The following is a 27,545-nucleotide window of genomic DNA, read 5'->3' as shown; positions in this document are numbered from 1 at the left end:
ATTTTGCTTTATATATGAGCACATAATTATATATGCCTCTTTTTCATTTGTTTTTTATTAGATGTCTTCTCCCAGTAGTGAGATGAACTATCCAAGTTCTTTATCACTTTGTAAGCCAAAAGGGAAGTCTGTTCCCACACCGGTATCAGCCCAAATGACTTCAAAGTCTTGTAAAGGGGAGAAAGAGGTTGATGACCAAAAAAACTGCAAAAGGAGACGAGCCTTGGACTTCTTGAGCAGACTGCCTTTACCTCCACCTGTTAGTCCCATTTGTACATTTGTTTCTCCAGCTGCACAGAAGGCATTTCAGCCACCACGAAGTTGTGGCACCAAATATGAAACACCTATAAAGAAAAAGGAATTGAGTTCTCCTCAGTTAACTCCACTTAAAAACTTTAATGACATTTCTGTTTTGGAAAGCGATTCAATAGCTGACGAAGAACTTGCATTGATCAATACCCAGGCCCTTTTGTCTTGTTCGGCAGGAAAAAAACAACTTGTATCCATGGGTGAGTCCACTAAGACTGCTCCCACCTGTTCAAGATACGATCTCGAACAGAAAAGGCACCATTCTACCCCTATGGTCACAAAGCAGGAGAATTCCCACGTCAGTACTGGAGAAACAGGAGACTCTATTCAGGACACAAGTACAATACAAGATACATCTAAGAGACTGCAAAGGCAACAGAACCGAAAACGACAAAAATTAGTTACTGACGCTTAACCTTTCCAGTTTGTAACACACATGCGGTTTCAAAGCACACACCCGTATCTGCAAAATGAGAAGAGAAATGGTTCCAAATCTACCTCAGGACTCATGTGTCACAGGAATGCTCTTTGCCTGCTTCTATATCGGTATACTTTTATTTCAGTTATAGACCTTAAAACTGTTTATATATTTATTAACTAATCAAGGAAAAAATCTTTATGATGGGATTTACTCACTACAAGTATTTTACAAATGAACTATACATACCCTTTTTGTTTAGATTGTGTCCTTAATTAAATAAAACTAGTTTCTCAGTAGAGTTATTTTGACTCACATAATACCTTTTAGTTCCTACTTTAGTTTCTTTCTGTGTATGTGTGTTTTTAGAGGTAACCCACTATGAACCACTTTTCCTTAATGCACGTGTTAGTTGTACTATAGTTCTGTCCTGATCAAAAATCGGACTAAGATATGACTGGTGCTTGCTTTTGATCAAATTGTTTATTCTTAAGTGTGTAACTACAAGAAAAATAGAATCCTTAGTATAATTAATTCCTTTATATGATCCCAATGTAATCTCTGAAATTAAATTACTTCAATTAAAAATTCAAATACTTTAATTCAGAAGTACATGTCATAGTGTTAATTTTGTCTTTTAAATCAACCCTGATTCTACCTGCCTTCCAGGAAGTGCTAATGCTCCCTTTACCCCTTGTTTTCTCTCAGCACACCCTCTGCGCAGAAGGTCACAGTTCAATTCAAGATGATATTCTCATTTTTTACTTTCTTGTGTTGAATAGAAAGGAGAAAAAGCAGTTCTAACTACAAACTTACTAGTATAGTATGGAGCAGCTCTCTACTAGGGTCTTTCGATGTCTTAAAATGTATATCTAACATATATAAACTAGAGGCCCAGTGCATGAAATACATGCACGGGGCAAGGGGTCCTCCCTCAGCCCAGGCTGCACCCTCTCATAATCCGGGACCACTGGCTCCTCACTGCTCACCTGCCAGCCTACTAACTTCCCCCCCTGATGGCCTGGTTGCCCCATGCAGCCTGCTGTTCATCATTTGGTCGCTCCTCACTAACCCCCCTTCTGGCCTGGTCGCCCCACGCAGCCTGTTCAGTCGTCTGGTTGTTTCGCTTGTGACGGTCACTTAGGCTTATATATATATAGATATGTGTATGTATATGCATATATATGTATATACATACACACATATATTTTTTTTAATTACAGTTTACATTCAGTATTTTCTTAATATATTTTATTGATTTTTTACAGAGAGGAAGGGAGAGGGATAGAAAGTTAGAAACATTGATCAGCTGCCTCCTGCACACCCCCTACTGGGGATGTGCCCGCAACCAAGGTACATGCCCTTGACCGGAATTGAACCTGGTACCCTTCAGTCCGCAGGCCGATGCTCTATCCGCTGAGCCAAACCGGTTAGGGCTCAGCATTATTCTTTATTAGTTCCAGGTGTACAGCATAGTGGGTAATGTTTTCAAATCTATATAAACATATTTGAAAGCCAAAGATAAATTCTTTTATGAAGCAGTTTCTTTCTATAACTATGATCCATGCTTTTCTCTCCTCTAAAAATTATTAACATGACAAGTAGTCCATTCCACTAGTCTTTTTAACTTGTGCTCTGCCCATCTTATTAATGTGATTTAAGTTTTGTTCATAAAATAATTTGGTGTAATCATTTTCCTGGTGATCCATTCTAGAACAGGGAATAAAACTTAAGTCTCAGGAACAGACAGAATTATAATAATTTAACCTTTTTTTTTAGCCTCGAAAAATTTAACTGCTGTTACCGCCTCCGTTATTCATTACCACGTAGACTACTTGTCAGAGAGCGATTTAATGCGCATCCTCCTTTTCATAAATTGTAAATAATGTAGCTAAGCTATACGAGAAAAAATAAGAAGCTTGAGAATATGTGGATATTATCCCCTCAAAAGTGACAACTTGATGATGACAAAGTCAACAGTGTACACTGCATAAGGGATAAATAGTAAAAGCAATTTGTGTTACCTATTCAACACTTAGTGAGAGCCTCTTGTGCACATAAAGTCCTACTCCTGTTCAATGAATGATGTAAACATTAACACACGAAATAATACATGTCAACGTTGAGGGTTTGAAAAAGTATATAAATCAGAGAAATAGATCACTTCTAGCTGGGATATGTAAAGTTGATGGCATTTAAGTAATTATTTTTATGTTTCCTTACCAAATGTTTTAGGCATTATATGGGGGATTTGGGAGAGGGGGGAGGTAAAAGAGGCAAATAGACCAGGAAACTATTCTTCTGAACTCTGTAAAAGCTCTGGATCTATAACCTGGGGCCACTTCTCCGTAGTGGTCACTTAGATCTAGCAGCCCAAAAGTCCTAAACAGAGGGCCAAATTGGCAGGGCTTGAATTCTGACCCTTTTGGATTCTTTGTAATCAAAGGAAGGTAATTCCAGTTTGGGTTCTCTGACACTCACTCCTTCCTTCTACTAACCTAAATGAGTCAAGCCCTCCTGATTGAGTGAATTCAGCAATAATCACGTTGACTGGACACTCTGGATTACCTTGGCCTGGAAAGCAGTATTATGTGAATTATCATGGTTATTAGAGGATTATTGTGGAACATGTTTGCTTGGACACATAGAACTTGTAAAACTATAAAATATCTTAGATCTATTCAAATTCACTAAATTTTAGTTCCATCAGTCAAACTTGGGTTACTCAAAGGAGATGCCAATTTTTTAAATGTTAATGAACAATTACAAATGCATTGCTGGTCGTCATCAAGATGTTGAGATTTCAATAGAGTCAGATAATGGAATGTCAAAGTAAAATAGTCTTTCTAAAGTGCATAGGTAAAATAATTTATGTAAGCAAGTAAAAAATAAGGTTAATTTTGTCTTTTATATCCTATTTATTAAAGAAGATTGGTAAATAAGTTTATGATATAGACAAATTGGTTTTTCTTTTCTTTTCTTTTAACCCTCACCTGAGGATTTTTTTCCTCCATTGATTTTTAGAGAGAGAAAAAGGGAGGCAGAGCAGGAAGGGGGGGGAAGAGAGAGGGGGAGAGAGAGAGGCAATGATGTGAGAGACGTTGATTGGTTGCCTCCTGCACATGCCCCAACTGGGGTTGAGGATTAAACCTGCAACCGAGGTACATGCTCTTGATCAGGAATCAAACCCAAGACTCTTCGGTTGACGCTCTAACTACTGAGCAAAACTGGCCAGAGTGAAAAATTGTGTCTTAATACGGTAAAATTCTGTGGGATTTAGGTAATTAAATTTTTTATATTGTTGAACAAAAAAGGCTTAGATTCAATGACAAATCCATATAAAGCAATACCATATACTATAATTTTTAATAACCATAAAAGCACCATTATATAAGACATTTAAAATAATACTTCACAGAACATTAGCAAGAAGCTGTTAGTCAACAAGAAATAAAGCACACATCCTACATGTTCTTATCTATTTTGGGTCTCACACAAAATCTGATTTCCTCTATTCAGATTTAATTTGGATTCACAAATGCAGTATTGGTTTGAGGGATACTCCAGAGTTGTGGTAGAACTTCATTGTCTTGATGTCATATAAAACACCAACATTGCTCATCTTATCCCTCTGTGACCTATATCCTGGGATGCTTAATTCCTTGTACTCCCAAACATTGGTGCTGCCCACTAATTACACGTATAAGCAAAATTTTAAAAGTTGCTTAGTGATTCATCTTAAAAATTGATGTTTTATAAAGGAGGCTTGTTTTATTTATACTATTAGCACAACAGCCAAAAGCTATTCAGGTTTAATACTGTTCAATAGAGTGGTAGTTAAAACACAAAACTATAAATAGTGACTTCAAATAATGACACTGATTTTCCTCAGTAGCTGGTATAGCTATTAAGAAGGATTTGGCATTTTTAACAATGACACGTCATTAGAATAAAGGAATAATTTCCCAAAGTGTCTACTTTGAAGGACAGTATTCCTTTAGATGTATACTTTTTAGTATATTCATTTTAAAGGAAAATCAATATCATCATTACAGCCATATATTTCACATTTTTGGATACACAGATTTAAAAAGTAGCAATGGTACTAAAATTTTTCCTGCCTCTCATCTTTTCAACTTTCCTGATGGAGATGAATTCCTGAAAAAATAGATTACTTCAGAGAAAGTGGTATTGAAGCTTATATTTACTGTAAACACTACTTATGTGACTAATTGATTACATTCTTGGGTATGTTTCTCAGGTTTCATCTTCAAATTAATTGTTTCCCTGGAGGGAGTGACTTGGTCTAACCAAGCCTGCAGAACTCCAGCATCAGGCCATGCACAGAGCATCACTAACAAGTACCTGATGAAGATGAGTATGATGACTTCTGCTCAAAAACGTTCAGGTTCGACTATTTACACTGGAATTAGAGCTCTGACTAAAACGGAACAAAGAATAAATACCAAAAATCGAAGTAAAAACTGATTTAGGAAAACTCTGCCTGTAAGATCAGCCTCTAATATCCATGGTGACAGCCCCCCCTCCTGTTAAAGGAGCTCTCCTGTGTCAAGCCCGCAGGGGCCCTCCGGTGTGGAAACTCTGTGCAGGTGTTCCAGTATCCTGCCCCACTGGAAGGCGATGCTCCGCTCCTGTCCTGGCTTCTGTTCGCTCTGCTTGGTTTTTCTGCGCGAAGCACACTATGAAAGGTAACACCGTGCTCATACCGTTCTTTCATTCGGTGTATTTTTTCTCTTGGGACTCCATGAATGTTTCTTCTACATGGAAAAACATGCAAACATTTAGTAAAGGCCATATATCAAAATGAATTACTTGTAATTTACAAGTCCTGTAGAATTACATACGTATGCACTCTATCCTCAGGGTTTAACTCTTTCAGGTTCCACTCCTGTTTTCCATGCTGCCCTGCACACCCCTAAACCACCCTGAGGCTTGTAGAGAGCTAATGCAGCAGAAATGCTTTGTTTCTGGAAATCTCGATTCTGTGCTTCAAGACACAAAAGAACACCAGGAGATCTTTTTATGGTATATTTGCCTGTTAAGCATGAATATATCAATTTACGTGGGTCCATCCTCGACACTTCTAGATGATTATTAAAACAATCTTAAATCCTAGTGGGCGTGAGAATCAACTGGGGATATAAGTCACAATGTAATTCCCAGAGATTCCAACTATGGGAAGGGAGCCACAAACTAGGATTTTTAACATCCAGCTCAGGTGGTTGTGGTTCACAAACCCACTTTGGAAACCCTGTATCTCCTTTTAACCATAAGATGAACTAGCCTTATTCCTAAAAAGGAAATTCTGTTTTCACTGGTAACTGAAATCACTGACATCAAATAACACAGATAATATCACAACCCATGCATTCAATCAACAAGTTAGTGTTATTTGGACATTTATTGCTTATAAATTAGAAGCAGCATCTGGACCACAAATGAACCACAGACTTTGCAGCATCTAAAGATATTAATTTAGCCTAAATGCAAAAACACCACTGACATGTATAATCCCATGCAGAAGGAAGTGCTTTTAAATGTGCATTAATGAAGAAGCATTTTAGCCAAATGTTAAATGTATTCTTTTGAAGGACCGAGTTCAAGCCAAGATTTTAGCATTTAGCGTTATATTAGAAAACTGACCCAAAACTAAAGTCTTCACATTAATAACTCCCAAGTTATCAGTTTCTAAGAATTACCATTTCTGGCCTGAAAACTACCATGTCCATTTCCAGCCTGAAAAGATTCTTTTGTTCGGTCTGAAATACCTGAAAACAGCAGGACATATAATGAGGAGCTAGGAAAACACAGAAGTACCTGGCTAACTCTTGAACGTTGAATTTCCAGCGAGTCTCGGGTTCTCGGAATATAACTTCATAGTTATTTTCAAGTGCCTAATTTTTCAAAAGTACATAAAACATTGAACACACGGTATGTATGCATGGGAATGTTCATACTGGCATTAAACATTCACTGCATATCTTTTATAAAATTTCTTTTGTTTTACCAGTAAGCCAGTGCCTTAGTTTATCTTAATAAATATAGTTGGTTCATGGCCATACTTAGCCACTCTCAGATTAATTCCCAGTGATAAATTTTGGTCCATTTTATCTACTACATAGGAAAATTGTAAAGGTTATTTATTTTAGACATTTTTAAAAATAGCTGAACTAGCTTAAACTTCCTGTCCATGAGCAATGACCTCAATGGCTTCTCAGAGTCCCTTATAGGATTATCATAGATTTATGTCTGTCAAATGCCTTTTCCTACTCCTCATGACTTGGTTAGAAAATGGTGGTGCCATAGAAGCAGAGCTTATCAAATAAAAGTGATTTCCCCATCCTTTACATACTCTTCCTTCCAAAAGTAGCTCAGTGTGGCTCAGTACACTGTGCAATTTCCTTGTTAGAAAACTTTAGTTTACCAAAAAAAGGGAAAACTTACAGTTTACATATAAACACCCAAATATCCTTTGAATTCATAAATTCACTACTATGTTTTTATCTCAAACTGAACTCTCAATAATAAAAGTTCAATGAAAAGAGCTAAGTAAAAAGATTTCCTCTTCATTCTTGAGATGAACACTTCTAATTAGGAAAGGAGTCAAGCATCATATATGGAAAATATCTAATTTCTGGGTCTTATTAATAGCTATGGGTGGCTGAAAAAGATTGTATATATCCAAAAAATAAAAAGTAACATGAGCCCTAGCCGGTTTGGCTCAGTAGATAGAGCGTCAGCCAGCAAACTAAAAGGTCCCAGGTTCGATTCCAGTCAAGGGCACATGCCCGGGTTGTGGGCTTGATCCCCAGTGGGGGGGCTTTCAGGAGGCAGCCAATCAATGGTTCTCTCTCATCCTTGATGTTTCTATCTCCTCTTCCTCTTCCTTCCTCTCTGAAATCAATAAAAATATATATTTTTTAAAAAAAGTAACATGACTTCCCTTAAGTGACTTTCAGGTCCCCCTAACTCGTGGTTTTGAGTTGTGCCTTAATTAACTTCACTCTACATATCCCTGTTCATTTCTCTCCCAAGTGGACTCTTGATCCATGAACTGAAGTGACTACAATGGTAATGTTCATTCCCTCCTGCTTTCACCGAAGTCCCACCCTTGGGGCCTACATGAAGTTGATGAGAATATAGTTAGAGAAAAGCACACCTGTATATAAGTTATTTTGCCCAAAATGTGCAAGAGGCCTAAAAATAGACTGCCATGAGCCCAGTTTGGGAGCTATTCGTGTGACAAAAGCAGAACATTCAGCTGTCTTCTTCCTGCCCCCTGATTGTGTCTGGATCTTTTCTCCTTCCTACACCCAATAGGGAATGAAAATTCACTAGTATAACAGATGAAACATGTCTGAAAACAGGTCAGACCCTTTAAAATTAAAGAAAAAATGTGCACACTGTATTCATCTTACTGTTTTTTCCTATTCTGACAATTAGCTGAATGGTTATATTTGCATGCTAGTGTCTTAATAGGATTACAGTATTAATCTTAAATCTGTTTTTAAACTAAAAACTCTATTGCCCTGAAACTCCCTTGCAGCAACAATATCTAGTACTGAACTCTCCGGCTAGTGAAAAGCAGACTGTCCTCTAATAAAATCTATAACTCTGTTCGTCCAATTTCTCTGCAAGTTTCCATGGGTCCTCCACGTGGACCTTCCCTTAGGAAAACAAACAAGACAGAAAAGCTATCAAAAATTCCGATCCAGGACTATTTACAACTTGTACCCTTCAGGTGATAATAGCATGTCAGCCAATTTGAGCCATTGAACAGCAGAGGAACACAAAAATAACTGCTTTACCTGCTCTGTGAGACACTGTTAATGCATGTGAGATCGTGGAAGATCAGAAAATGAGGAAAGAACAAAAGTTTCAACTTTCTCACAAAATGTCCATAACTGAAAATTCAGAATGATACTTCTTCCTACCATGACTGCATAGGGCTTCATTTCCCAGGCGTGGAGGTTGGTATTATCAATAATAATGGGGGATATGCCATTCCTCATTGCTTTTCTTGCTGCAACACAATGTTATACAACAGTGAACAACATGCAACAGTCAGACAGAGAGGGTGAGCATACCCATAGCTTGTCATTTTATTACAGCATGTCCTCATCACACAAAGTTAATGCCGCCTATTTCAGGACCCATTATCAATCATTTTCCTGGAATCTAGGAAGGTTTGGCATTCTGTTCGGGGGGAGGGGAGAACGGCAATTAAATGTATCATTCTGCAGCAGCTACAATCTAAGTGCACAACAGGATTTCTCAGGAGTCTGAAAAAGAATTTGTCACCTCTTTTCTGGTTCCATTCATGAGCCTCCTCTAGGAAGTCTGGATTGAACTCATAGGTACCATCTTCCCTGAAGAAAAAGTCATCCGTGCTGAAAATCAGGGCCCTGGGAAAGTCGTGTTGCAATTGTCTGGAAAGTGAGAAAGAAGAGATTGTTTGATGACCGTGCATTGTTGTAATAGAAAATCATCTTCTGTTTCTAACATTTAGCAATTTGTAATTGTGAGACCACCAGGTTTTGAGTTGTTGAAATTTAATTAAAAAACAGAGATGCTTATTATCTTTAGAAGGCCCTGCTCCTATCAAAGAAGCAGCAGTGGGCTAAGAGGCAACTGTGTGAGTTGCCTAACTCTTGACACTAAGAAGTGCTGTCACTGCCACTGACTCCTGCAGCAACCAGGACTGACGAGAGAAAACTGGAAGCTGACAGTGGGATGACACTCTTTCCTTATGGGCCCCAGGTCCTTCTGCTGTTCTTCTGGGATGTACCAGTGCCCTTTTCTTCTCCCTTAAACTCTCACCTGTCCTGGGTCCCATCTCCTGGAACTCTGTTCTCTCTAAGGACCCATCTCAGAAACTAATTCTTGCTCAAGTATGAAATGTAGATAAAAGTGATGGGTGTGTACTATCCCTACTAGGTAGCATTTTTACATTTTTGAAAACATATTGTTACTAGAAAATTCATGCACTGGAGAGGGGGGTCCCTCAGCCCGGCCTGCCCCCTCTCACAGTCCGGGAGCCCTCAGGGGCGGGAGGCGACCTGGCGATCAGGGGAAGGCGACGTGCCCATCACACCGCTGCTGCTGCCACTGTCGGCACGCAAGCCTAGGCCGGCCCTGGTTACCTGAGCCTCGGGCGGCCCTGGGCGGTTGGGCAGCTGCCATCCAAGGCTTGCCTGAGCCTCAGGCCGGCCCTGGGCGGCTGGGGGGCTGAGGGGACTGAGCGCCGCCATCTTGTGGCTGTGGGTGCCATCATCTTCGGGGGCGTGGCAGTCAATTAGCATATTCCCTCCTTCTTGGCTGTGGGTGCCGCCATATTTGAGGGCAGGGCAGTCAGTTAGCATACTCCCTCCTTATTGGCTGTGGGCACTGCCATCTTTGCGATGGCATAAGGGTCAATTAGCATATTCCCTCTTTATTAGATAGGATTGATTTCAGAGAGAAAGGGAAAGGGGGAGATAGATAGAAACATCAATGATGAAAGAGAATCATTGATTAGCTACCTCCTGCCCACCCCACACGGGATCAAGCCCACAATCTGGGCATGTACCTGACTGGGAATCCAACTGTGACCTTCTGGTTCATAGGATGACACTCAACCACTGAGCCATGCTGGCTGGGCCATATTTACATTTTAATAGTGACCCAAACCAAATGAAAACACAATAGGAGAAGGAAAGAGGTAGGCCCAACATTCCCCACATCTTCCTAAATCTCTGTCACTAACTCTAAATATGAAAATATGAGAAAAAAATAAATAAAAACTACCATGAGTCCCCCCTTTAAAGAAAAAAAAAAAGCAGCACATTAAGTTATGCACAAAATAACAAGATGTTTTCACTTAAAATACTTATTCAGACGGACATTATACTAGGTAGTAAGTGGGTAAATCCCTGAGCTTCCTCACCTGTAAAAATCGAGGGTAATGATACCTATCTTGCTCAGTGGTGACAATCTATATAATAAAAGCCTAAGCGACCATTACGGCAGAACTACCAGTCGCTATGACGCACACTGACCACCAAGGGGCAGACGCTCAACACAAGAGCTACCCCCTAGTTGTCAGTGCACTCCCACAGGGGAGTGCCGCTCAGCCAGAAGCCGGGCTCATGGCTGGCGAGCTCAGCAGCAGTGGCGGGAGCCTCTTCCACCTCCACAGCAGCGTTAAGGAGCAGCGAGCCAAGTGGTAAGGAGCAGTGAGTTAGGCGGGCAGTAAGGAGGGAGGGGTCCTGGACTGCGAGAGGGATGTTGACTGCCAGGGGGAGCGGGCCTAAGCTGTCAGGCAGACATCCCCCGAGGGGTCCCAGATCGCGAGAGGGCGCAGGCCAGGCTGAAGGACCCTCCTCCCCCGCACGAATTTTGTGCATCGGGCCTCGGGTAATCTAATAACATGGGAAAGCACCTAGGGCCACCCGACAACAGTGAGTGTGTTTCTTTCCTTTATCCCTACAGCACTCACCAGCCTAATTCTAACTTCAAGACAAATTCCGCCTGGCTGGTGTGGCTCAGTGGTTGAGTGTCGAGTTATGAACTCTTCTTCTTGTTTGTTCATCTCATCAAAAAAAAACCCTTCTCTGGTCAGGAAAGAACAGAATGAATGTGAGGCACTGGGGCCGCAGGTGGGAGTGAACACCTACATCACTGGGAAAGACTTGGGTTCAGGTGTTGCCTCTGCCCCTTCTGGTCATGTGACCTATCTCTCTAAGCTTCTGTTTTCTTAACTGAAAAATACAAATTAAACAGAGCTGCTAACCCAGCCGGCATGGCTCAGTGGTTGAGCGGCGACCTATGAAACATGAGGTCACGGTTGGATTCCCAGTCAGGGCACATGCCCAGGTTGCAGGCTTGATCCCCAGTGTGGGGTGTGCAGGAGGCAGCCAATCAATGATTCTCTCTCATCGCTGATGTTTGTATCTCTCTCCTTCTCTCTTCCTCTGTGAAATCAATAAAACTAATAAAAATAAACAGAGCTGCCCTAACCGGTTTGGCTCAGTGGATAGAGAATCGGCCTGCAGACTGAAGGGTCCCAGGTTCTATTCTGGTCAAGGGCACGTACCTTGGTTGTAGGCACATCCCCAGTAAGGGGTGTGCAAGAGGCAGCTGATCGATGTTTCTCTCTCATCAACGTTTCTAACTCTCTATCCCTCTCCCTTCCTCTCTGTAAAAAAAATCAATAAAATATATATTTTTTAAAATAAATAAAATTAAAATAAACGGAGCTGCTAGCAAGGCTAAAATGAGGTAAGGGAAAACACTTTGCAAATGGTAAGGCACTTTACAACTACAAAGTACTGATATTTTATTAATAACTAGAGGCCTGATGCACAAAATTCATGCAAGAGTAGGCCTTCGCAGCCACTGCAGCTGCCTCGATCCCTCCTTCGCAGCCGTAGCCCTGGCTTCATCCAGAAGGTCGTCCAGATGGTCGTTCTGCTGTTCAGCCATTTGGTCAATTTGCATATTATGCTTTTATTATTATAGACTAATGGCCCGGTACACAAAATTCGTGCACCGGGGGGGGGGGGGGTGTCCCTCAGCCTGGCCTGCAATCTCTCCAATCTGGGACCCCTCAGGGGATGTCCAACTGCCAGTTTAGGCCTGATCCCAGCAGTGAGAAACCCCTCTCACAATCCGGGACTGCTGGCTCCTAACCGCTCGCCTACCTGCCTGCCTGATCACCCATAACCACCTCTGCCTGCTGAACTGCTCGCCCCCAACTGCTCCCCCCACCGGCCTTCTCGCCACCAACTGCCCCCCATGCCGGCCTGCTTGCCCCCAACTGCCCCCCCCCGCTGGCCTGATCGCCCCAACTGCACCCCCTGCTGGCCTGATCGCCCCCAACTGCCCCCCTCTGCCGGCCTGCTCACCACCAACTGCCCCCCCCGCCGGCCTGCTCACCCCCAACTGGACCCCCTGCCGGCCTGCTCGCCCCCAACTGCCCCCCACGTCAGCCTGATCAGCCCCAACTGCCCTCCCCTCCTGGCCTGATTGCCCCTAACAGCCTCTGCCTCAGCCCCACCACCATGGCTTTGTCCAGAAGGTCTCCCGGTCTAATTAGCATATTACTCTTTTATTAGTATCGACTAGAGGCCCGATGCATGAATGTTAGTACAAGAATGGGCCTTCCTTTCCCTGGCTGCCAGCACTGCCTGCGCTCCAGCCCGGAGCCGCCTTTCTGCCTTCCCATGCTGCCCACCAGAGGCCTGGAGCAGCTGGGGCGGTGCGGAATGCCTGCCTCGTCACCATGGCGACGTCCCGCCCCGCCCCCGGCTGCTCGCACCTGTGTATGCAAATTAACTTGCCATCTTTGTTGGGTTAATTTGCATACTCACTCCTGATTGGCTGGTGGGTGTCGTGAAGGTACGGTCAATTTGCATCTTTCTTTTATTAGTGTAGACTAGAGGCCTGGTGCATAAAATTCGTGCATGGGGAGGGGGGTCCCTCAGTCCACCCTGCACCCTCTCCAATCCTGGACCCCTTGGGGGATGTCCAACTGCCTCTCGCAATCTGGGACTGCTGGCTCCTAACCGCTCACCTGCCTGCCTGCCTGATCACCCCAACCCCTCTGCCTGCCTGCCTGATCACCCCTAACCACCTCTGCCTGCCTGCCTGATTGGCCCTAACTGCTCCCCTGCTGGCCTGATTGCCCCTAACCACCTCTGCCTTTCCCCGCACCTAGGACCCAGGATTCCCTCCTCCAGCCAGTCGCAGGCACATGGGATCCGGGGTTCCCTCCCTCTGGCCGGCCACAGGCACCCAGGACCCGGGCCAGCTTCGCCCGGGCCGGCCGCAGCTGCAGGGGACTATGGGCAGACGGCTTCACCTGGACCGCAGCTGCAGGCACCTGGGACCTCGGGGCGGGCAGCTTGTCCCTCTCCCGGGCCGCAACCTGGCTAATCCCCATCCCTCTCTCTCAAGCTCATCTGTGCCTGGCTGGTTCCCATTCCTCTCTCGCAAGCTCATTTGCGCCTGGCTCGTCCCCATTCCTCTCTCCCCAGTGTTGAGTGTCTGAGCCGTTACAGCGTGACGGCGTGAGAGCGTGATAACCATTTGCATATTAGCTCTTTATTATATAGCATAATAACAAATGAGGTCAAGTTACCAACCCACACTGTTCACATGCAGTAGTAGTAAAACACATTGGGGTGTGCACAATCTTTCAATTACTCAAGTGAATACAAGAGAGATGGAAGACCAAAATAAAATGAATAAACACATTCCAGACATATTAAATAAACATCTCTATCAAAAATTTTGGGGTGGGGGGGGTAATGGTAAGATATGTACACATATAATACCTCAATAAAAAAAATTTTTTTGGAGGGCTTGATAGTGTTTTTTAAAAAGGCAGCAGTGATAGCTGCAAAAGTAATTTCAAACGAAATATATTCTTTCTTTTTAAAAAAAATATATTTTATTGCTTTTTTACAGAGAGGAAGGGAGAGGGATAGTTAGAAACATCGATGAGAGAGCAACATCGATCAGCTACCTCTTGCACATCCCCTAATGGGGATGTGCCCGCAACCAAGGTACATGCCCTTGACCGGAATCGAACCTGGGACCTTTCAGTCCACAGGCCAATGCTCTATCCACCGAGCCAAACCGGTTAGGGCTATATTTTCTTTCTTGATGGGGTAAACAGGGAGATTCAATGGACATGATCTCAAAATTCCATTGAAACAGGAATTTAGCCCTAGCTGGTTTGAGCGTTGGCCTGTGGACTGAAGGGTCCTGGGTTTGATTCCGGTCAAGGGCACATGCCCAGTTTGTGGGCTCGATCCCCAGTAGGGGGTGTGCAGGAGGCAGCTGATCAATGATTCTCTCTCATCATTGATGTTTCGATCTGTCTCTCCCTCTCCCTTCCTCTCTGAAATCAATAAAATAATATTTTTTTTAAAAATCTATTAAAAAAAAAAAGAAACAGGAATCTGACTTGTCTCTCTTAATAGCCTTGTGGGGAAAGATGGACCAGAAGATAACATATTATAAGATAATAACGCTGCCCGCCCGTGGTCTCCTGCAGCGCAGACCTCATACAATGTGGGGTGCTGGCTGCTCACTGCCTGTCATCCACATGGTCTCTCATCCTCACCCAGCTTCAGCCAGGCCTCTTCCTTCATTCCAAGAGGGCAAAAGTGGAAGCTGCCAAGCATCCACCACATGCTACCCTCCAAAGCAAGTCACTGCCGACCCCACTAAAGGATAGGGCACAGAGAGTGGGAAAGGCAGTGACTTCTCCCAAAGAATCCTAATAAAATGGTAATATGCAAATTAACCATCACTCAGCTACATAAGCCACGCCCACCAGCCGAGCCACGCCCACCAGCCAATCAGGGCGAGTATGCAAATTAACCCCCATCCAAGATGGCTACAGCCACAGAGAGCAAGGTTTCCCAGGTAACAGAGCAAGCCAAGCTTTCCATAGCCGTTGCAGGCCTAAGCCTCCACTCAAGCTACAAAGTTTCAATTATAGAAGGTAAACAAATTCAAACAAATGGCGGCAGAATGGAGCTTGTGAGAGCAGGCCAGGGTTGCCGGCGGCAACAGGGGAAGCAAAGCTTTCCGCACACCCTGGCAGGGCTCACCCGCTTAAGGCTACAAAGTTTCAATTGTAGAAGGTGAATTAACTGCCACAGAAATGGCTGCCACCCCGGAGGGAGCCCCAGGCTTGGCTCCGCTCCAGGCTACAAAGTTTCAATTGTAGAAGGAAAATAAATTCCAGATACCAGGGCCTCCGCTTGGGTTGCCAGGGGGCGTGGCCGGCCTGCAAACCACCACAGGCCCCTCGCTCAGGCCGCCCCATGCCCCAAGGGAACCCCACCCTGATCCAGGACACCCTTCAGGGCAAACCAGCTGGCCCCCACCCGTGCACCAGGCCTCTATCCTATCTAATAAAAGAGTAATATGCAGATTGATCATCACTGCAACACACAATATAGCTGCCCCCATGTGGTCAAACATCCTGCCCCCATGTGGACACAAGATGGCCACCACAAGATGGCCAGCAGGAGAGGGCAGTTGGGAGGCACCCGGCCTGCAAGGGAGGGCAGTTGAGAGGGACCAAGACTGCAAGGGAGGGCAGTTGGAGGTGATCAACCCTGCAGGAGAGGGCAGTTAGGGGTGACCAGGCCAGCAGAGGAGAGAAGCTGGGGGCAAACAGGCTGGCAGGGGAGCATTTAAGCATCAACCAGGCTGGCAGCGGAGTGGTTAGGGGGTGATCAGGCTGGCAGGCAGAAGTGGTTAGGGGCAATCAGGAAGGCAGGCAGGCAAGCAGTTGGGAGCCAGCAGTCCTGGATTGTGAGAGGGATGTCCGACATCCCTCCAGGAGTCCCAGATTGGAGAGGGTACAGGCTGGGCTGAGGGACAACCCCCCGCCGTGCACGAATTTCGTGCACTGGGCTTCTAGTATTAGATAATTATCCAACTCATTAAACATTTATTGAGCACTTGGTATATGCCATGTACTATGTAAAGTGTTAAGGTACGAAAGTAAAATAAAGTAATTGCTTTTAATGAGTTCACAGCCCAGCCAAGGAGCCAGACCCTGCCTACTGGCCTGACGCAGTGCAATGAGCTGGACACCTGAATCCCACAAGCACGTAGGGTCGGGAGCCAGTTCTGACAAGAACGCACTGTCAAGGACACTGCTGCCTCTCGGGGAAGGAACTAAGAAGAGGAAGCTCCTGATAGAGGGCGTGTTATGAGCAAGAGACAGAGAAAAATGAGAACAAAGATACTGTGGTTAAAAGTGCAAATCTTTTTTAAAATAATAACATTTTTAAAAAGTGGAAATCGTATTTGAAACACTTTTCAATTCTGAGTACTACACAATTTAAAGAGGGAGTCAGCAAGCTGGAGTATGTCAAGAGAGGAGTATCCACGTCAATGTGAGGCCTGAAAACCATGGAAACTGTCAGATGAGCAAAAATCGCAAAGGAGTGTTGGGGTGTTGAAGCTGAAAACAGATGATCTAAGTAGAACATAATGGTCATCCCCAGATCCTGGGAAGTCTGTGTGAGGAAAGGGGATGAACTTGTTCTGTGGGTCAGCGTTTGGGTCGGGCTTCGCTGGGCAGTTTTGCTGGTCTTGCCTGGGACCACTCCTGCAGCGCAGACCTCACACAATGTGGGGTGCTGGCTGCTCGCTGCCTGTCATCCACATGGCCTCTCATCCTCGCCCAGCTTCACCCAGGCCTCCTCCTTCATTCCAAGAGGGGAAAAGGGGAAGCTGCCAAGCATCCACCACATGCTACCCTCCAAAGCAAGTCACTGCCGACCCCACTAAAGGACAGGGCACAGAGAGAGGGAAAGGCAGCAAAAGAGGCAGCCATTTCAAACCTACCAGATACTGAAAGTGACATCAAGGAGAGGCACAAAGAGGGTTTGATGAAAGAAATTCACACTTTTCCATATAATTTTTTTTATTTTGCTTTAAAGATATTCAAAATAAAAACCCCAAATCATAAGTCCTAACTTGAACCTCTAATGCATGCAACTGTTATAAAGACGCCACAGAAACAATCTAAGGACAGCAGTGAACGCATGTTCAGGTGTGTGTATTTTGTATTTTATCAATATTATCTAGCCTATTAATGAGAGCTACATTCAGAGGTTAAATAATAGTGTATAACTTATTTTCCTTACTTTTGTGTGATAATTAAGCAACTGTGGATATAAGTTCCAAGGTTTTTATTTATCTATTTGGTCCCAGATTTAATCCCTTCTAAATTTGGTTTCATTTGTTTTCCTAAATCTGCCACTCACAGAGTTTGTTTTGGTTTTTCATCATTTTCAGATTTGAATACTTCTTTTCCTATGCAGTCATATTGACTCTTGTTTTCCTCTTTCTTTATGGCTTATGAAATCTATTAGAGGTAAATATTCTGGTGTTTCCTTTAAAAAAAAAGCTTTAAGACATAATCCACATCTTATTTGAATTCTATTCCCTTCTAGAAAAAAAAAAATCACAACAGAGAAACTACTCTCCTCCTAGATTGCAAAGCTTTACCTTAGAGTGAAAGTAAAATTGCTCAAGACCACGTCTCCCCATTTCCTAAGACATGTCTGACTGTAGCCTACAGTCCACCTAACAAGCAGCTCCTTTACAGCGCTAATGGGATTGGGGGTGCAGAGATCTTCCTGAATGTTTATTCCTTCAAAAACGTGTCCTATCTTTAACTGAATTATCCATTAGCATTGATAGCCACCATAGCATCTTGAATGTGCAGGACAATAGAAGCTCTCCTAATTAAATAAAGACCTTATTAAATAGACAATCTTGAGATTCTCAGACTTGAGTGGAAGTAACACTATTCCATCCACTTCAGAAGTGGTAAGGACAGTGCCCTGGTCTAGCTTTTTGTTGTGGTAGGTCAGGAGCCTCATGCATGAGGGGAAATTGAGAAAATAAAAATACAATAAAAGGGAGAAAAAGGAAAGGAAATTATTTCCATAGAACCTTCACCTCCCCAGTTCCCCACCAAATTTACTTAAAATCGCTACTATGGGAGAAACTCAGGTACAAACCGTGATTTCACAATTATCATTTCTTTCATGATTAGTGGCATTGAGGATCTTTTCATATGTCTATTGGCCATCTGTGTGTCCTCTTTGAAAAACTACCTATTTGGATCCTTTATCCACTTTTAATTGAATTATTTGGGGGGGTTTTTGGTGTTGAGTTGTATAAGTTCTTCATAAATTTTGGATATTAACCCCTTATCAGATATATCATTGGTGAATATGTTCACCCATTCATCAGGCTGTCTTTTCATTTTGTTGATGGTTTTCTCTACTGTGCGAAGACTTTTTATTCTGACATAATCCCATTTGTTTATTTTTTCTTTTGTTTCCCATGCCCAAGGAGATATATCAGAAAATATATCTGGATTTGATATTTATGGTATCAAATCTAACATTTAAGTCTTTAATCCAGTTTGAGTTTATTCTTTGTATGGTGGAAGTTGGTGATCTAGTTTCAATTTTTTGCCTGTATCTGTCCAGTTTTCCCAACACCATTTATTGAATGGACTATCTTTTCCCCCATTGTATGTTCTCGACTCCTTTGTCAAATATTAGTTGATCATATAGGCATGGGTTTATTTTTGGGCTCTCTATTCTATTCCATTGATCTACAGTTGGTTTTTATGCCAGTACCATGCTGTTCTGATTACTTTAGCCTTGTAGTGTAGTTTGATATCAGGTAGCATGATTCCTCCAACTTTGTTTTTCTTTCTCAAGATTGCTGTGGCTATTCAGGGTCTTCTGTAGTTCCATACAAATTTGTGGATTATTTATTCTAATTCTCCCATATATTTTTTTAAATATATTTTTATTGGTTTCAGAGAGGAAGGGAGAGGGAGAGAAAGATAGAAACATCCTATATAATAAAAGCCTAATATGCAAATTGTCCCCTCAAATGGGATTCAACCAGGAGTTCGACCAGGGGGCGGGGCCAGCGGTGGCAGGCAGCCTGGAGAAGGGAGGACCCCCCCTACCCCGGCCAGAAGGAGCAACAGGCGGCCAGAGGAAGGGAGCTTCCCCACCCCCCAGCTGCAGTGGCAGTAGCAGGCAGCCAGGGAAAGGGAGGTGCCCTGGCCAGCAGCCAGCAGCTGCTAGGGACCCTACCCATGCACGAATTTAGTGCACTGGGCCTCTAGTCAATGATGACGATCACTGATCGGCTGCCTCCTCCTGCGCTCTCCTCTCTCCCCCCGGGGATCGAGCCCCCAACCTGAGTATGTGGCCTTGCCTGGACTCGAGCCTGGGAGCCTTTGGTCTGCAGGCCAATGCTCTATCCACTGAGCCACACCAGCCAGGGCTTCTCATGTATTTTTGTTGTTGTTAATCCTCACCTGCGGATACTTTTTCCATTGATTTTTTTTTTTCTTTTAGAGAGAGTGGAAGGGAGGGGGAGAGACAGAAGGAGAGACACATCTATGTGAGAGAGACACATCGATTGTCTGCCCTGACCGGGGATCAAACCTATAACCCAGGTACGTGCCCTTGACCAGAATCAAACCTGAGACCCTTCAGTCTGTAGGCCAATGCTCTAACCACTGTGAAAACCAGCCAGGGCTCACAGGTACTTTTGATGAACCATTTGAAAGTAAGTTGCAGACATCATGACACTTGGTTCCTAAATTCTTTGTTAGTGTCTCCTAAGAATAAGAACATTCTCCTACATGGAGGGGTGGAGGCATGGGGCAGGCTGGTCCTACAGCCACTTTGGCATTTTTTTAATCTAGGGGGATATTTCCACTGTGGAAGCTCCCTATGAGAAGCAAGGGGCTCCAGTCCCACACCAGACCCTTAGCCCAGAGCTCCAGAGCTGGGAAGAGGCGTTCACATAATTTTGGGCTGTAAAGACCAGCAGGGATTGTGGCTGAGTGATGGAGGCTGCTGGAGACCCAGCAGTTCCTCTTAAAGGGCTGGTGCATTGATTTACTCGGATTTGATCCCTCTGGGCTCCAGCGCTGGGACGGCGGCTTTGGGGGACCCAGGGACATACAGGGAGGAACTGGATTGTCTGGCATCAGGGCTGGAACTCTGGGGCAGCTTTCTCCCAGACAAGTGTGCGCATAGGGGTCATTATTCCTGTGCTGGGACCTCCCCCACTCCAGGACTAACTGGCAGCCATTTCTGTGTTTCCACCAGCCTGGCCCACACTGTTTGCTCTGCCCAGGTGATTCCCTGAGACCCCGCCCCATCCAGTTTGCAGCCCCACCCAAGCTGTCTGCAGTGGTTTTTGCATATGAATGGCCTGTCCTGGCTCAGGCTTCAGACTTTTCAAAACAAGCAATAGCTGGCTTCAGGATGCCCCAAACCTATTAATAAAAGATCCAAGACCCAGCACTAGCACCCGCCTGCCTTGCTTCACAGCTGGGCCTTGCCTGGGCACTTCAAAGCCTAATACAAGTAGCAGCCATCTGCAGATCTCTCTGTAGCTCCTGCTGGCTGGTCCCAGGCAGTGGCTGACTTTGCACCTCCCAGGAAGCCACAGAGCCAGTCCACCTGGTGGACAGCTTCAGACCATACCAGATTACAAGTCTACACATCCACAAGCAACACTCCCAAGAGGCAGACTCAGTGAACACCAAAGCCCCACTGAAGTAAGTCCTGCTCCATAGGGGTGTCTCCTGCACAGCAGCTCTTCCACGGTAGTCGCTGTAGACCAATTGACCTGGAGGTCAATTCCTTCCAGTGATGCCAATAACAATCAAGTCTCAACTATAAGAAGACTGTACACACAGCCCACACAGGGGTACACCTAGAGGGTCCACCTCAGGTAACTGAAGAGGCTGAGCCACTGGACCCTACAGGACACCTACTATAGAAGGCCACTATACCAATTCCAAGAGAATAGCAGCTCTACCTAAGACTAGTACATAGAAACAAACACAGGGAAGCAGCCAAAATGCAGAGACAAAGAAACATGTCACAAATGAAAGAAATGGAAGCAAACAAACTACTAGATACATAGTTCAAAACGATGGTTATAAGGTTGCTAAAGGATCTTAATGAGAGCTTTAAGGGACTTAGTGAGATTTACAGGTACCGTACTTTCCGGCATATAAGACAATTGGGTGTATAAGATTTTCCTGGGTTAAAAAGTCGTTTCAGACGCTGGAAAATACAGTATATTGGACTATATTGATGGGATTAGATATAATGGATTAGATATATTGGACTACTGTATTTTCCGGCGTATAAAACGACTTTTTAACCCAGGAAAATCTTATACGCCCAGTCATCTTATACGCCGGAAAATACGGTATCTTAGTGAGAATTTCAAAGACATAAAAAAGGACCAGTCAGAAATTAAGCATACACTAACTGAAATAAAGAAAAATTTACAGGAATTCAACAGTAGAGTAGAACATTAACAAGAAAGAAAGAAAAAGAGCCTGAGGTGTTGAAGAATCAAGAGACCAAGGCTAGTTCATATGCTAATCAATAAAATCAATAATAAAATAATATTTAATAAATAATTAAGATAAAATAACAATATTCAAAATCAATCTGCTTATGGATTTAAAGTCTCCTAGTTTATGTCCAACTGATAATGAAACTAGGAAAGCCTTTTTGTATAGCAAATGACATTTATTTTATTGTTTAATAAATGCTTTGTCCATAACCTGCATAGTTATTGAACAAAACTATTTTCAACTGTAAAAAGTTATTTTCATATTTAAAAAGTTAACAATTTGTTGTAGAAACATGAGAAAATAAGTCAAGTGCGAAAGTTCATAATCCCCCTCTCTAAAGTCAACAACTATCGAGCGACAGATGTCTCTTTCACACATTAGTCTATGAGGATATGTGCACCCCTTTCTTTGAACCAAATATGGGATTTGTGTGTGTATGTATTTATAATATATATATATATATATATATATATATATATATATATATATACAAACATATATATGAAAAATATATAGATAGCTTTGTTATAGGCTTTTTTAATATACACATCTATGCTCCCATTAATGACAGCATGATTTACAAGCCATGCTGCCATTAATTTTTGTATGACTGCACTGGCTCACATTTTTCCTATTATATAAAAAACTCTGTAAGGTACATTCCTGTCTTCCTGTGCTTGTCCAGTTGTTGCCTTCAGATGAATTCCTGGAAGTAGGACTTACAGGTCAATGATAAGAACCTATTTCTGAAATGTTTCCTTTTAAATATGTTTTTATTGATTTTATAGAGAGGAAGGAAAAGGATAGATAGAAACATCACTGATTGGCTGCCTGGTGTAGTCCCCCAACTGGGGATCAAGCCCGCAACCCGGGCATGTGCCCTGACCAGGAATCGAACCAGCAACCTCTGGGTTCATGGGTCAATGCTCAACCATTAAGCCACACCAGCTGGGCTGAAACGCTTTTTAAATGAAAGAGAGATGATAGAACAAACTTAGAGGACATCCTAATTTGTTAGCACTCCGATGTAATGAAAAAAATTTTAAACCACATAAAACTCCAACTTTTTTTAAATGTCGCCAAATAATTTAAATAGATGGTTTCCACATTCCCTTCAAAACAAATAGGTGAAAAGCACAGAAATCCAACATTGATTTGGAAGACAAGACGTATCCTAATTTCAAAAACATTTTTATTGTTTCTTTAATCAAATGAAAATTAAAAGTTAAGCAGAAAAAGATGGACCTGTCTTTTTATTCTTCTGATTCAAGAAATACATGTTTATTATAGAAAATACATAGAATAAAGAAATAATGAAATTCCAGAATCCAACTATACATAAGATAGCCTCAGTTTTACCATTCTCTATACGTGTATTTTTTTAACAATTTGGTATTCTCCTTCTCTCCCCCACTGCTCCCCGCCTCAAAAAAAAAAAAGGAGGCAAGGCAACCCCCTAAGGGCGGCAGCCTGTGACATCCAGCACACCATTTCATCTCATTGCACGCCTCCCCAGTACTGAGCTGTCACCTACTTCCTTGTTTACTTACCAGATTTCTGTATAAATGCACAACCCAACCCAGGGCTGTGCCAAACCACCTCCGCCCCCAGAACCACCAACACCCAGAGGAACAGGAGGACTCGCAGAGCCGCTTCCATCTTCACTTTAAAGTTTAACAAGTTCTCACACACATTTAATGTTCACAGGAGCCCTCTGAAGTAGGCAGAGCAGATACCCTCCCTTAACAGGAAAGGAAACCGGGGTACAGAGCAGTTGAGTAAAGATCACAGATAGTGAATGGCAAGGCTTAGATTTGAAGCCATAAATGGACTCCAAAGTCAGAGCTCTTCACCTAGCAATTATTAACAAACGAATTCTGGCAACTAGAACTGGTCAGAAAGATCTTCAATAAATCATCTAACCCAGTGGTCGGCAAACTCCTTAGTCAACAGAGCCAAATAGCAACAGTACAACGATTGAAATTTCTTTTGAGAGCCAAATTTTTTAAACTTAAACTTCTTCTAACGCCACTTCTTCAAAAATAGACTCGCCCAGGCCGTGGTATTTTGTGGAAGAGCCACACTCAAGGGGCCAAAGAGCTGCATGTGGCTCTCAAGCCGCAGTTTGCCGACCACGGATCTAACCTAATCCTCTCTTCGTATTCACATGTAAGGAAAGTAAGTCCCAGAGAGGTTAGGGATTGCCCAAAGTCACCAGCTATTTCCTAATGAACTGGATGTAAAGGCAGACTCCCAGACCAGCGCTCCCACCAGCCGTCCCTAGAGAAATGTTCTTTAATAAGCTGGTGTCTCATCCAGTGTCTTCTGCTTAGCCAGACTTCACCCAGGAATTTAAATCCCCAAAGTGTAGAATGTTAGAGCCAGAAGGGACCTTAAAGGCCACTGAGGCCAAGTCACTCACTTTACAGATGAGGAAGGTGAAGCCCAAAACTCAGTTTCTGAGGGTCAAATCTATATACCTCCACACATCATGACTTCCCTTCTGAGCAATTATAAACACAACTAGTAGCCCATTTGCAGGAAAATCCTGCAAGCAGCTGTTGCAGCCACCGCGCCTGCACCCGCTCGCCACTGCCGCCCACCCCGCCCCGCCCCGCCCCGCCCCGCCCGGGCTTTCCCTCTGGCAGCCACTTTGCTTTCCGCTTTTCCTCCCTCTTCCTTCTAAGTTGTCTTCAGTCTTCACTCCTCCCTCCCTCAGCGTATGCAAATTAACCGCCATCTTTGTTGAGTAATTTGCATACTCACCCTGATTGGCTGGTGAGCATGGTTTGGGCATAGCGAAGGTGCGCTCAATTTGCATATTACTATTTTATTAGGTAGGATTATTAGGTAGGATATGGACAAAGACATTACTTCCTTCTTTAAAACTCAGTGTGTGGTAGCCCACAAATCAGCAAAGCCAAAGTGAAACTAAACAGGATTTGAATCCAGAAGTTACTTCCTTGTTAACTGAGGTCCATCCCCCTGCCGCCCCCGCCCCCGCCCCCCTTAGAATGGATCACAAAATAACCCCACTCTGCACCCTCCATCTCGCCATCCAAACAGAAACCTATTGAAATGGGTTTCTTAGTTAAGGGTACTAACAGCCTTTGGAAGTCACCCATCCCATTAATCTGTGAAAATGTAGCAATATTGTTCTGCTGAAGGCTTCTGCTCACAAAGGAGCTGGGAATCCTAACTACAACTGGCAACGCATCTCCAGGGCTGTCACCCTGCCCTGACCTCCTCCTCTCCTGAATGCTGAGTGTGGGCCCGCTCCTCCGGCCTCCTCTCTAAGGACACGGAAAGCTGAGGACAGGGGCCACTTCTTCCTCTGAACACGGACTCTGCGCCTGCAGAGCAGGACGTGGCCCTGCCTTCCAAAGGCTCCCACACGGTAAACAGCCCAGTGCGAACCCAGCGCCGCCGCAGCGGTGACAGGAGGCCTGGCGCCCAGAGAGGAGCGTCCGCCGGCGGGGGGTGCCGGGTCCGGAGGGCTGCTCGTGGGATCGCGGGGCCGAGGGAGCGGCGGGCACCGGTGTCAGCGCGGCAGGGAGAGCCCGCGACCAGGCAGGAACCTGGGGTGCAGGCCGGGGTGGGGGCTGCGGCCGGCCGGGGGCCAGCAAGCTGGCGGCAGGCGACCAGCCCGCGGGGTCCGCGCCGACCCGGCTGGGCCTCCTGCGCAGTCGGCGGGGGAGCTCCTCCGGGCGCCCAGCGCGGCGCCGCCGCCCCCCGCGCACCTGGGCGCCCCCGCGGCCGCCCCCGGGCCCGGGCCCTACCCCCGCCCCCCGCCCGCCGCCCGCCGGCCGAAGGCGCCCGAGGACGCGGTAGCGGGGCCGGCAGTGGCTCCAGGTTTGCCGACCACGGACCGGCGGGCCCCCCGCCCGGGGCCAGGGCGGCGCGGGTCTCGGCCTCCGGCGGCGGCAGGGCCGGGGCGCGGCGCCCAGCCGGTGCCCGCGGGCCGGCAGGTGGCGTTACCTGGCCAGCGTGGTCTTCCCCGAGCCCGGGAGGCCGCGCAGGAGGTAGAGGTGTTTCCGAAAGCTGTGGCGGCGCGGGGCTGTCCCGCGCGGGGGCGGCGGGGCCGGCGCCCGGGGCTGCGAGTGCTGGAGGCTCAGCCGCCCGAAGGACTCGAGGAAACTGTCCTCCATGGGGCGGGGGCTGCGGCTGGGACCCCGGGTCCCCCGTGCGGAAGCCCCGGCCCCGGCCCGGCGGTTGTTTTTGTGGCGCTGCGGCCATGTGATAGACGAGGGGCGGCGCCGGCCCGGCCCCTCCTCCCGCCGCCGCCGGGGAGGGGGCGTCCGCACCTGGGAGCCGCCCGCCCTCCGGCCCGGAGCCGCCTCTGCCCCGCGCGGGGAGAGCGCCGCCCGGGACGCCGGGCCCCGCTGGGCCGCCGGGAAGCCAGGCCCCCCCCCCCCCCCCCCCCACCCACGACGGCCTGGACTTTGAAAGTGAAATCATTTGTTGTTGAACGTGGACAGCGCTTTGAATAGTAAAAGGCATTGTCCCCCCAATTGTGAACACCAACGGCATCCCAAAGGCTAACACCACCCTCCCAGACCTGTATTTTTTACCCTTTATCACCTCGCCAACAGTATTCTTAGAAAGCTGTATTGTCTCTACATAACTTTAATAAGATGTCCTTATAAAGAGGACACCTTAAAACCCAGGCTGATCTGTGCACAGCAGCATAACCTAGGCCTCCCGAGAAGGAAGGGCTACCGGCAGGTACATGCATTGCTGCCCCTGAACAGGTGTGGCCTCTCTGGGACCCATTTCAGACAGCTCCCCGCCCCCAGGGAAGGAGCGCTCTAACTGAAACTATTCATAGAGAAGTACCAAGAATTAAATTCTAGTTCAAGGAACTGCTGAGAGCCAGTTGGTTGGTCACCACTGTGGATTAAAAGGCCACATGCAAACTTGACTAACTCAGGGAAGGCCTACGTGGTGGCCTAGCAAACTCTAAGACCTAAAGTAACCACAAAGGATGGTCTGAAATTAAAACTAACTAAAAGTAGTACGGTGGTTAGTCACCTCCTAGGCCGATATCTTCCCGGACAAGGTCAGTCTTTACCTTAACTGAGCCTGTTATCCCTTTGTAGCTACCATAACATATCCTCAAAATGTCAGAGTAATATGCAACTTCCCTTTTTTCTGGACCCTCAGGGCACAACCAGTTGCCCTAGGCTCCAGGACAGACACCACTGATTCCTTCATTGTTATTATCATGTTAATTGTTGACTGCTAACTATCCTGCACCCACCTCAGTAAAAGAAGTGTGTGTCTATCATTTTACTTTTTATCCAATCCCAGAGATTACCCCATCCCTCCACCCCCACCCACCTTTTGCTTTCTCCCACAATCCTAATCTACCACCAATGGATTTCTGTAACACACGTCTCCTTCTTTGATTGTGATTATAAAACAAGGTGAAAAACTGCCATTTTCCAGAGCATTATCCCAATCCGTTGAGATTCTGCTTCCGGCAATTGTCGACAATTTAGCTCAAATAAACTCACAAAAATTCTTTACAGGTTTGAATGTTTTTACGTTAACACCACAAAGGATGGTGTGAAATTAAAACTCTAATTAAAAAGCAGTTTATAGTGGGTAGTCATGTCCCAGGCCAGTATCTTCCTTGACAAAGATGAACTTTGATCTTGACTGAGCCTATTATCTTTTTGCATCTAAGATAACATACCTGTGAAATGTCGGGGTAACTTGTAACTTCCTTTTTACCCCGACCCCTCAGGGCACAACCAAATATGCTAGGGCACCAGGGCAGAAACCACGAATTCCTTCACTGTTATTGCTATGTTATTGCTGACTGCTAACTATCCTGTTCCCACCTAAGTA

General features: G+C 45.0%; 2 protein-coding genes across 10 annotated transcripts in view; one reads left to right on the top strand and one right to left on the bottom strand.

Annotated features, from left to right (window-relative positions):
• BRCA2 (BRCA2 DNA repair associated) overlaps positions 1-5,119 on the top strand; it is a 78,228-nt gene extending 73,109 nt beyond the window's left edge. For 3 of the 4 annotated variants that reach the window (XM_079775653.1, XM_079775654.1, XM_079775652.1), the window contains exon 27: positions 62-3,928. In XM_079775653.1, coding sequence (XP_079631779.1) covers positions 62-724 — 663 coding nt within the window. In that variant the 3' untranslated portion in view covers positions 725-3,928. Of the gene's footprint in view, positions 1-61; positions 3,929-4,988 lie in introns of those variants that run through there. The other variant, XR_013813720.1, reaches the window with a different exon arrangement.
• Positions 4,067-26,022, bottom strand: N4BP2L1 (NEDD4 binding protein 2 like 1). 6 transcript variants are annotated; one of them, XM_079775670.1, is made up of 5 exons: positions 25,671-26,018; positions 9,050-9,177; positions 8,683-8,771; positions 6,566-6,642; positions 4,067-5,505 (listed from the first exon to the last, which is right to left on the bottom strand). In XM_079775670.1, exons 1-5 carry the CDS (start codon positions 25,838-25,840, stop codon positions 5,247-5,249), a joined length of 723 nt encoding a protein of 240 aa, XP_079631796.1. In that variant the 5' UTR covers positions 25,841-26,018; the 3' UTR covers positions 4,067-5,246. The 6 variants fall into 6 exon arrangements, with proteins under 6 accessions (XP_079631796.1, XP_079631797.1, XP_079631799.1 ...); XM_079775671.1 differs by having other exon boundaries at positions 5,301-5,505; positions 6,448-6,642; positions 25,671-26,022; XM_079775673.1 differs by lacking the exon at positions 6,566-6,642 and adding an exon at positions 6,448-6,516 and having other exon boundaries at positions 5,301-5,505; positions 25,671-26,022.
• Positions 26,023-27,545: the final 1,523 nt, after the last annotated feature.

The sequence above is a fragment of the Cnephaeus nilssonii genome, assembly GCF_951640355.1.
Source record: "Cnephaeus nilssonii genome assembly, chromosome: 6".
Lineage (NCBI taxonomy): Eukaryota > Metazoa > Chordata > Mammalia > Chiroptera > Vespertilionidae > Cnephaeus > Cnephaeus nilssonii.
Note: the sequence above shows the minus strand (reverse complement) of the source record. Positions and strands in the feature narration are given on the sequence as shown.

Excerpts from the sequence above, each read along its gene's own strand:
- N4BP2L1 (XM_079775670.1), bottom strand. The coding sequence starts at position 25,840 with ATGGAGGACAGTTTCCTCGAGTCCTTCGGGCGGCTGAGCCTCCAGCAC. Across the intron at positions 8,772-9,049 it reads TGAATGGAACCAGAAAAGAG|CAAGAAAAGCAATGAGGAAT; the intron begins GTGACAAATTCT and ends ATTGTGTTGCAG. Across the intron at positions 5,506-6,565 it reads AACGTTCAAGAGTTAGCCAG|AAGAAACATTCATGGAGTCC; the intron begins GTACTTCTGTGT and ends TTTTCCATGTAG.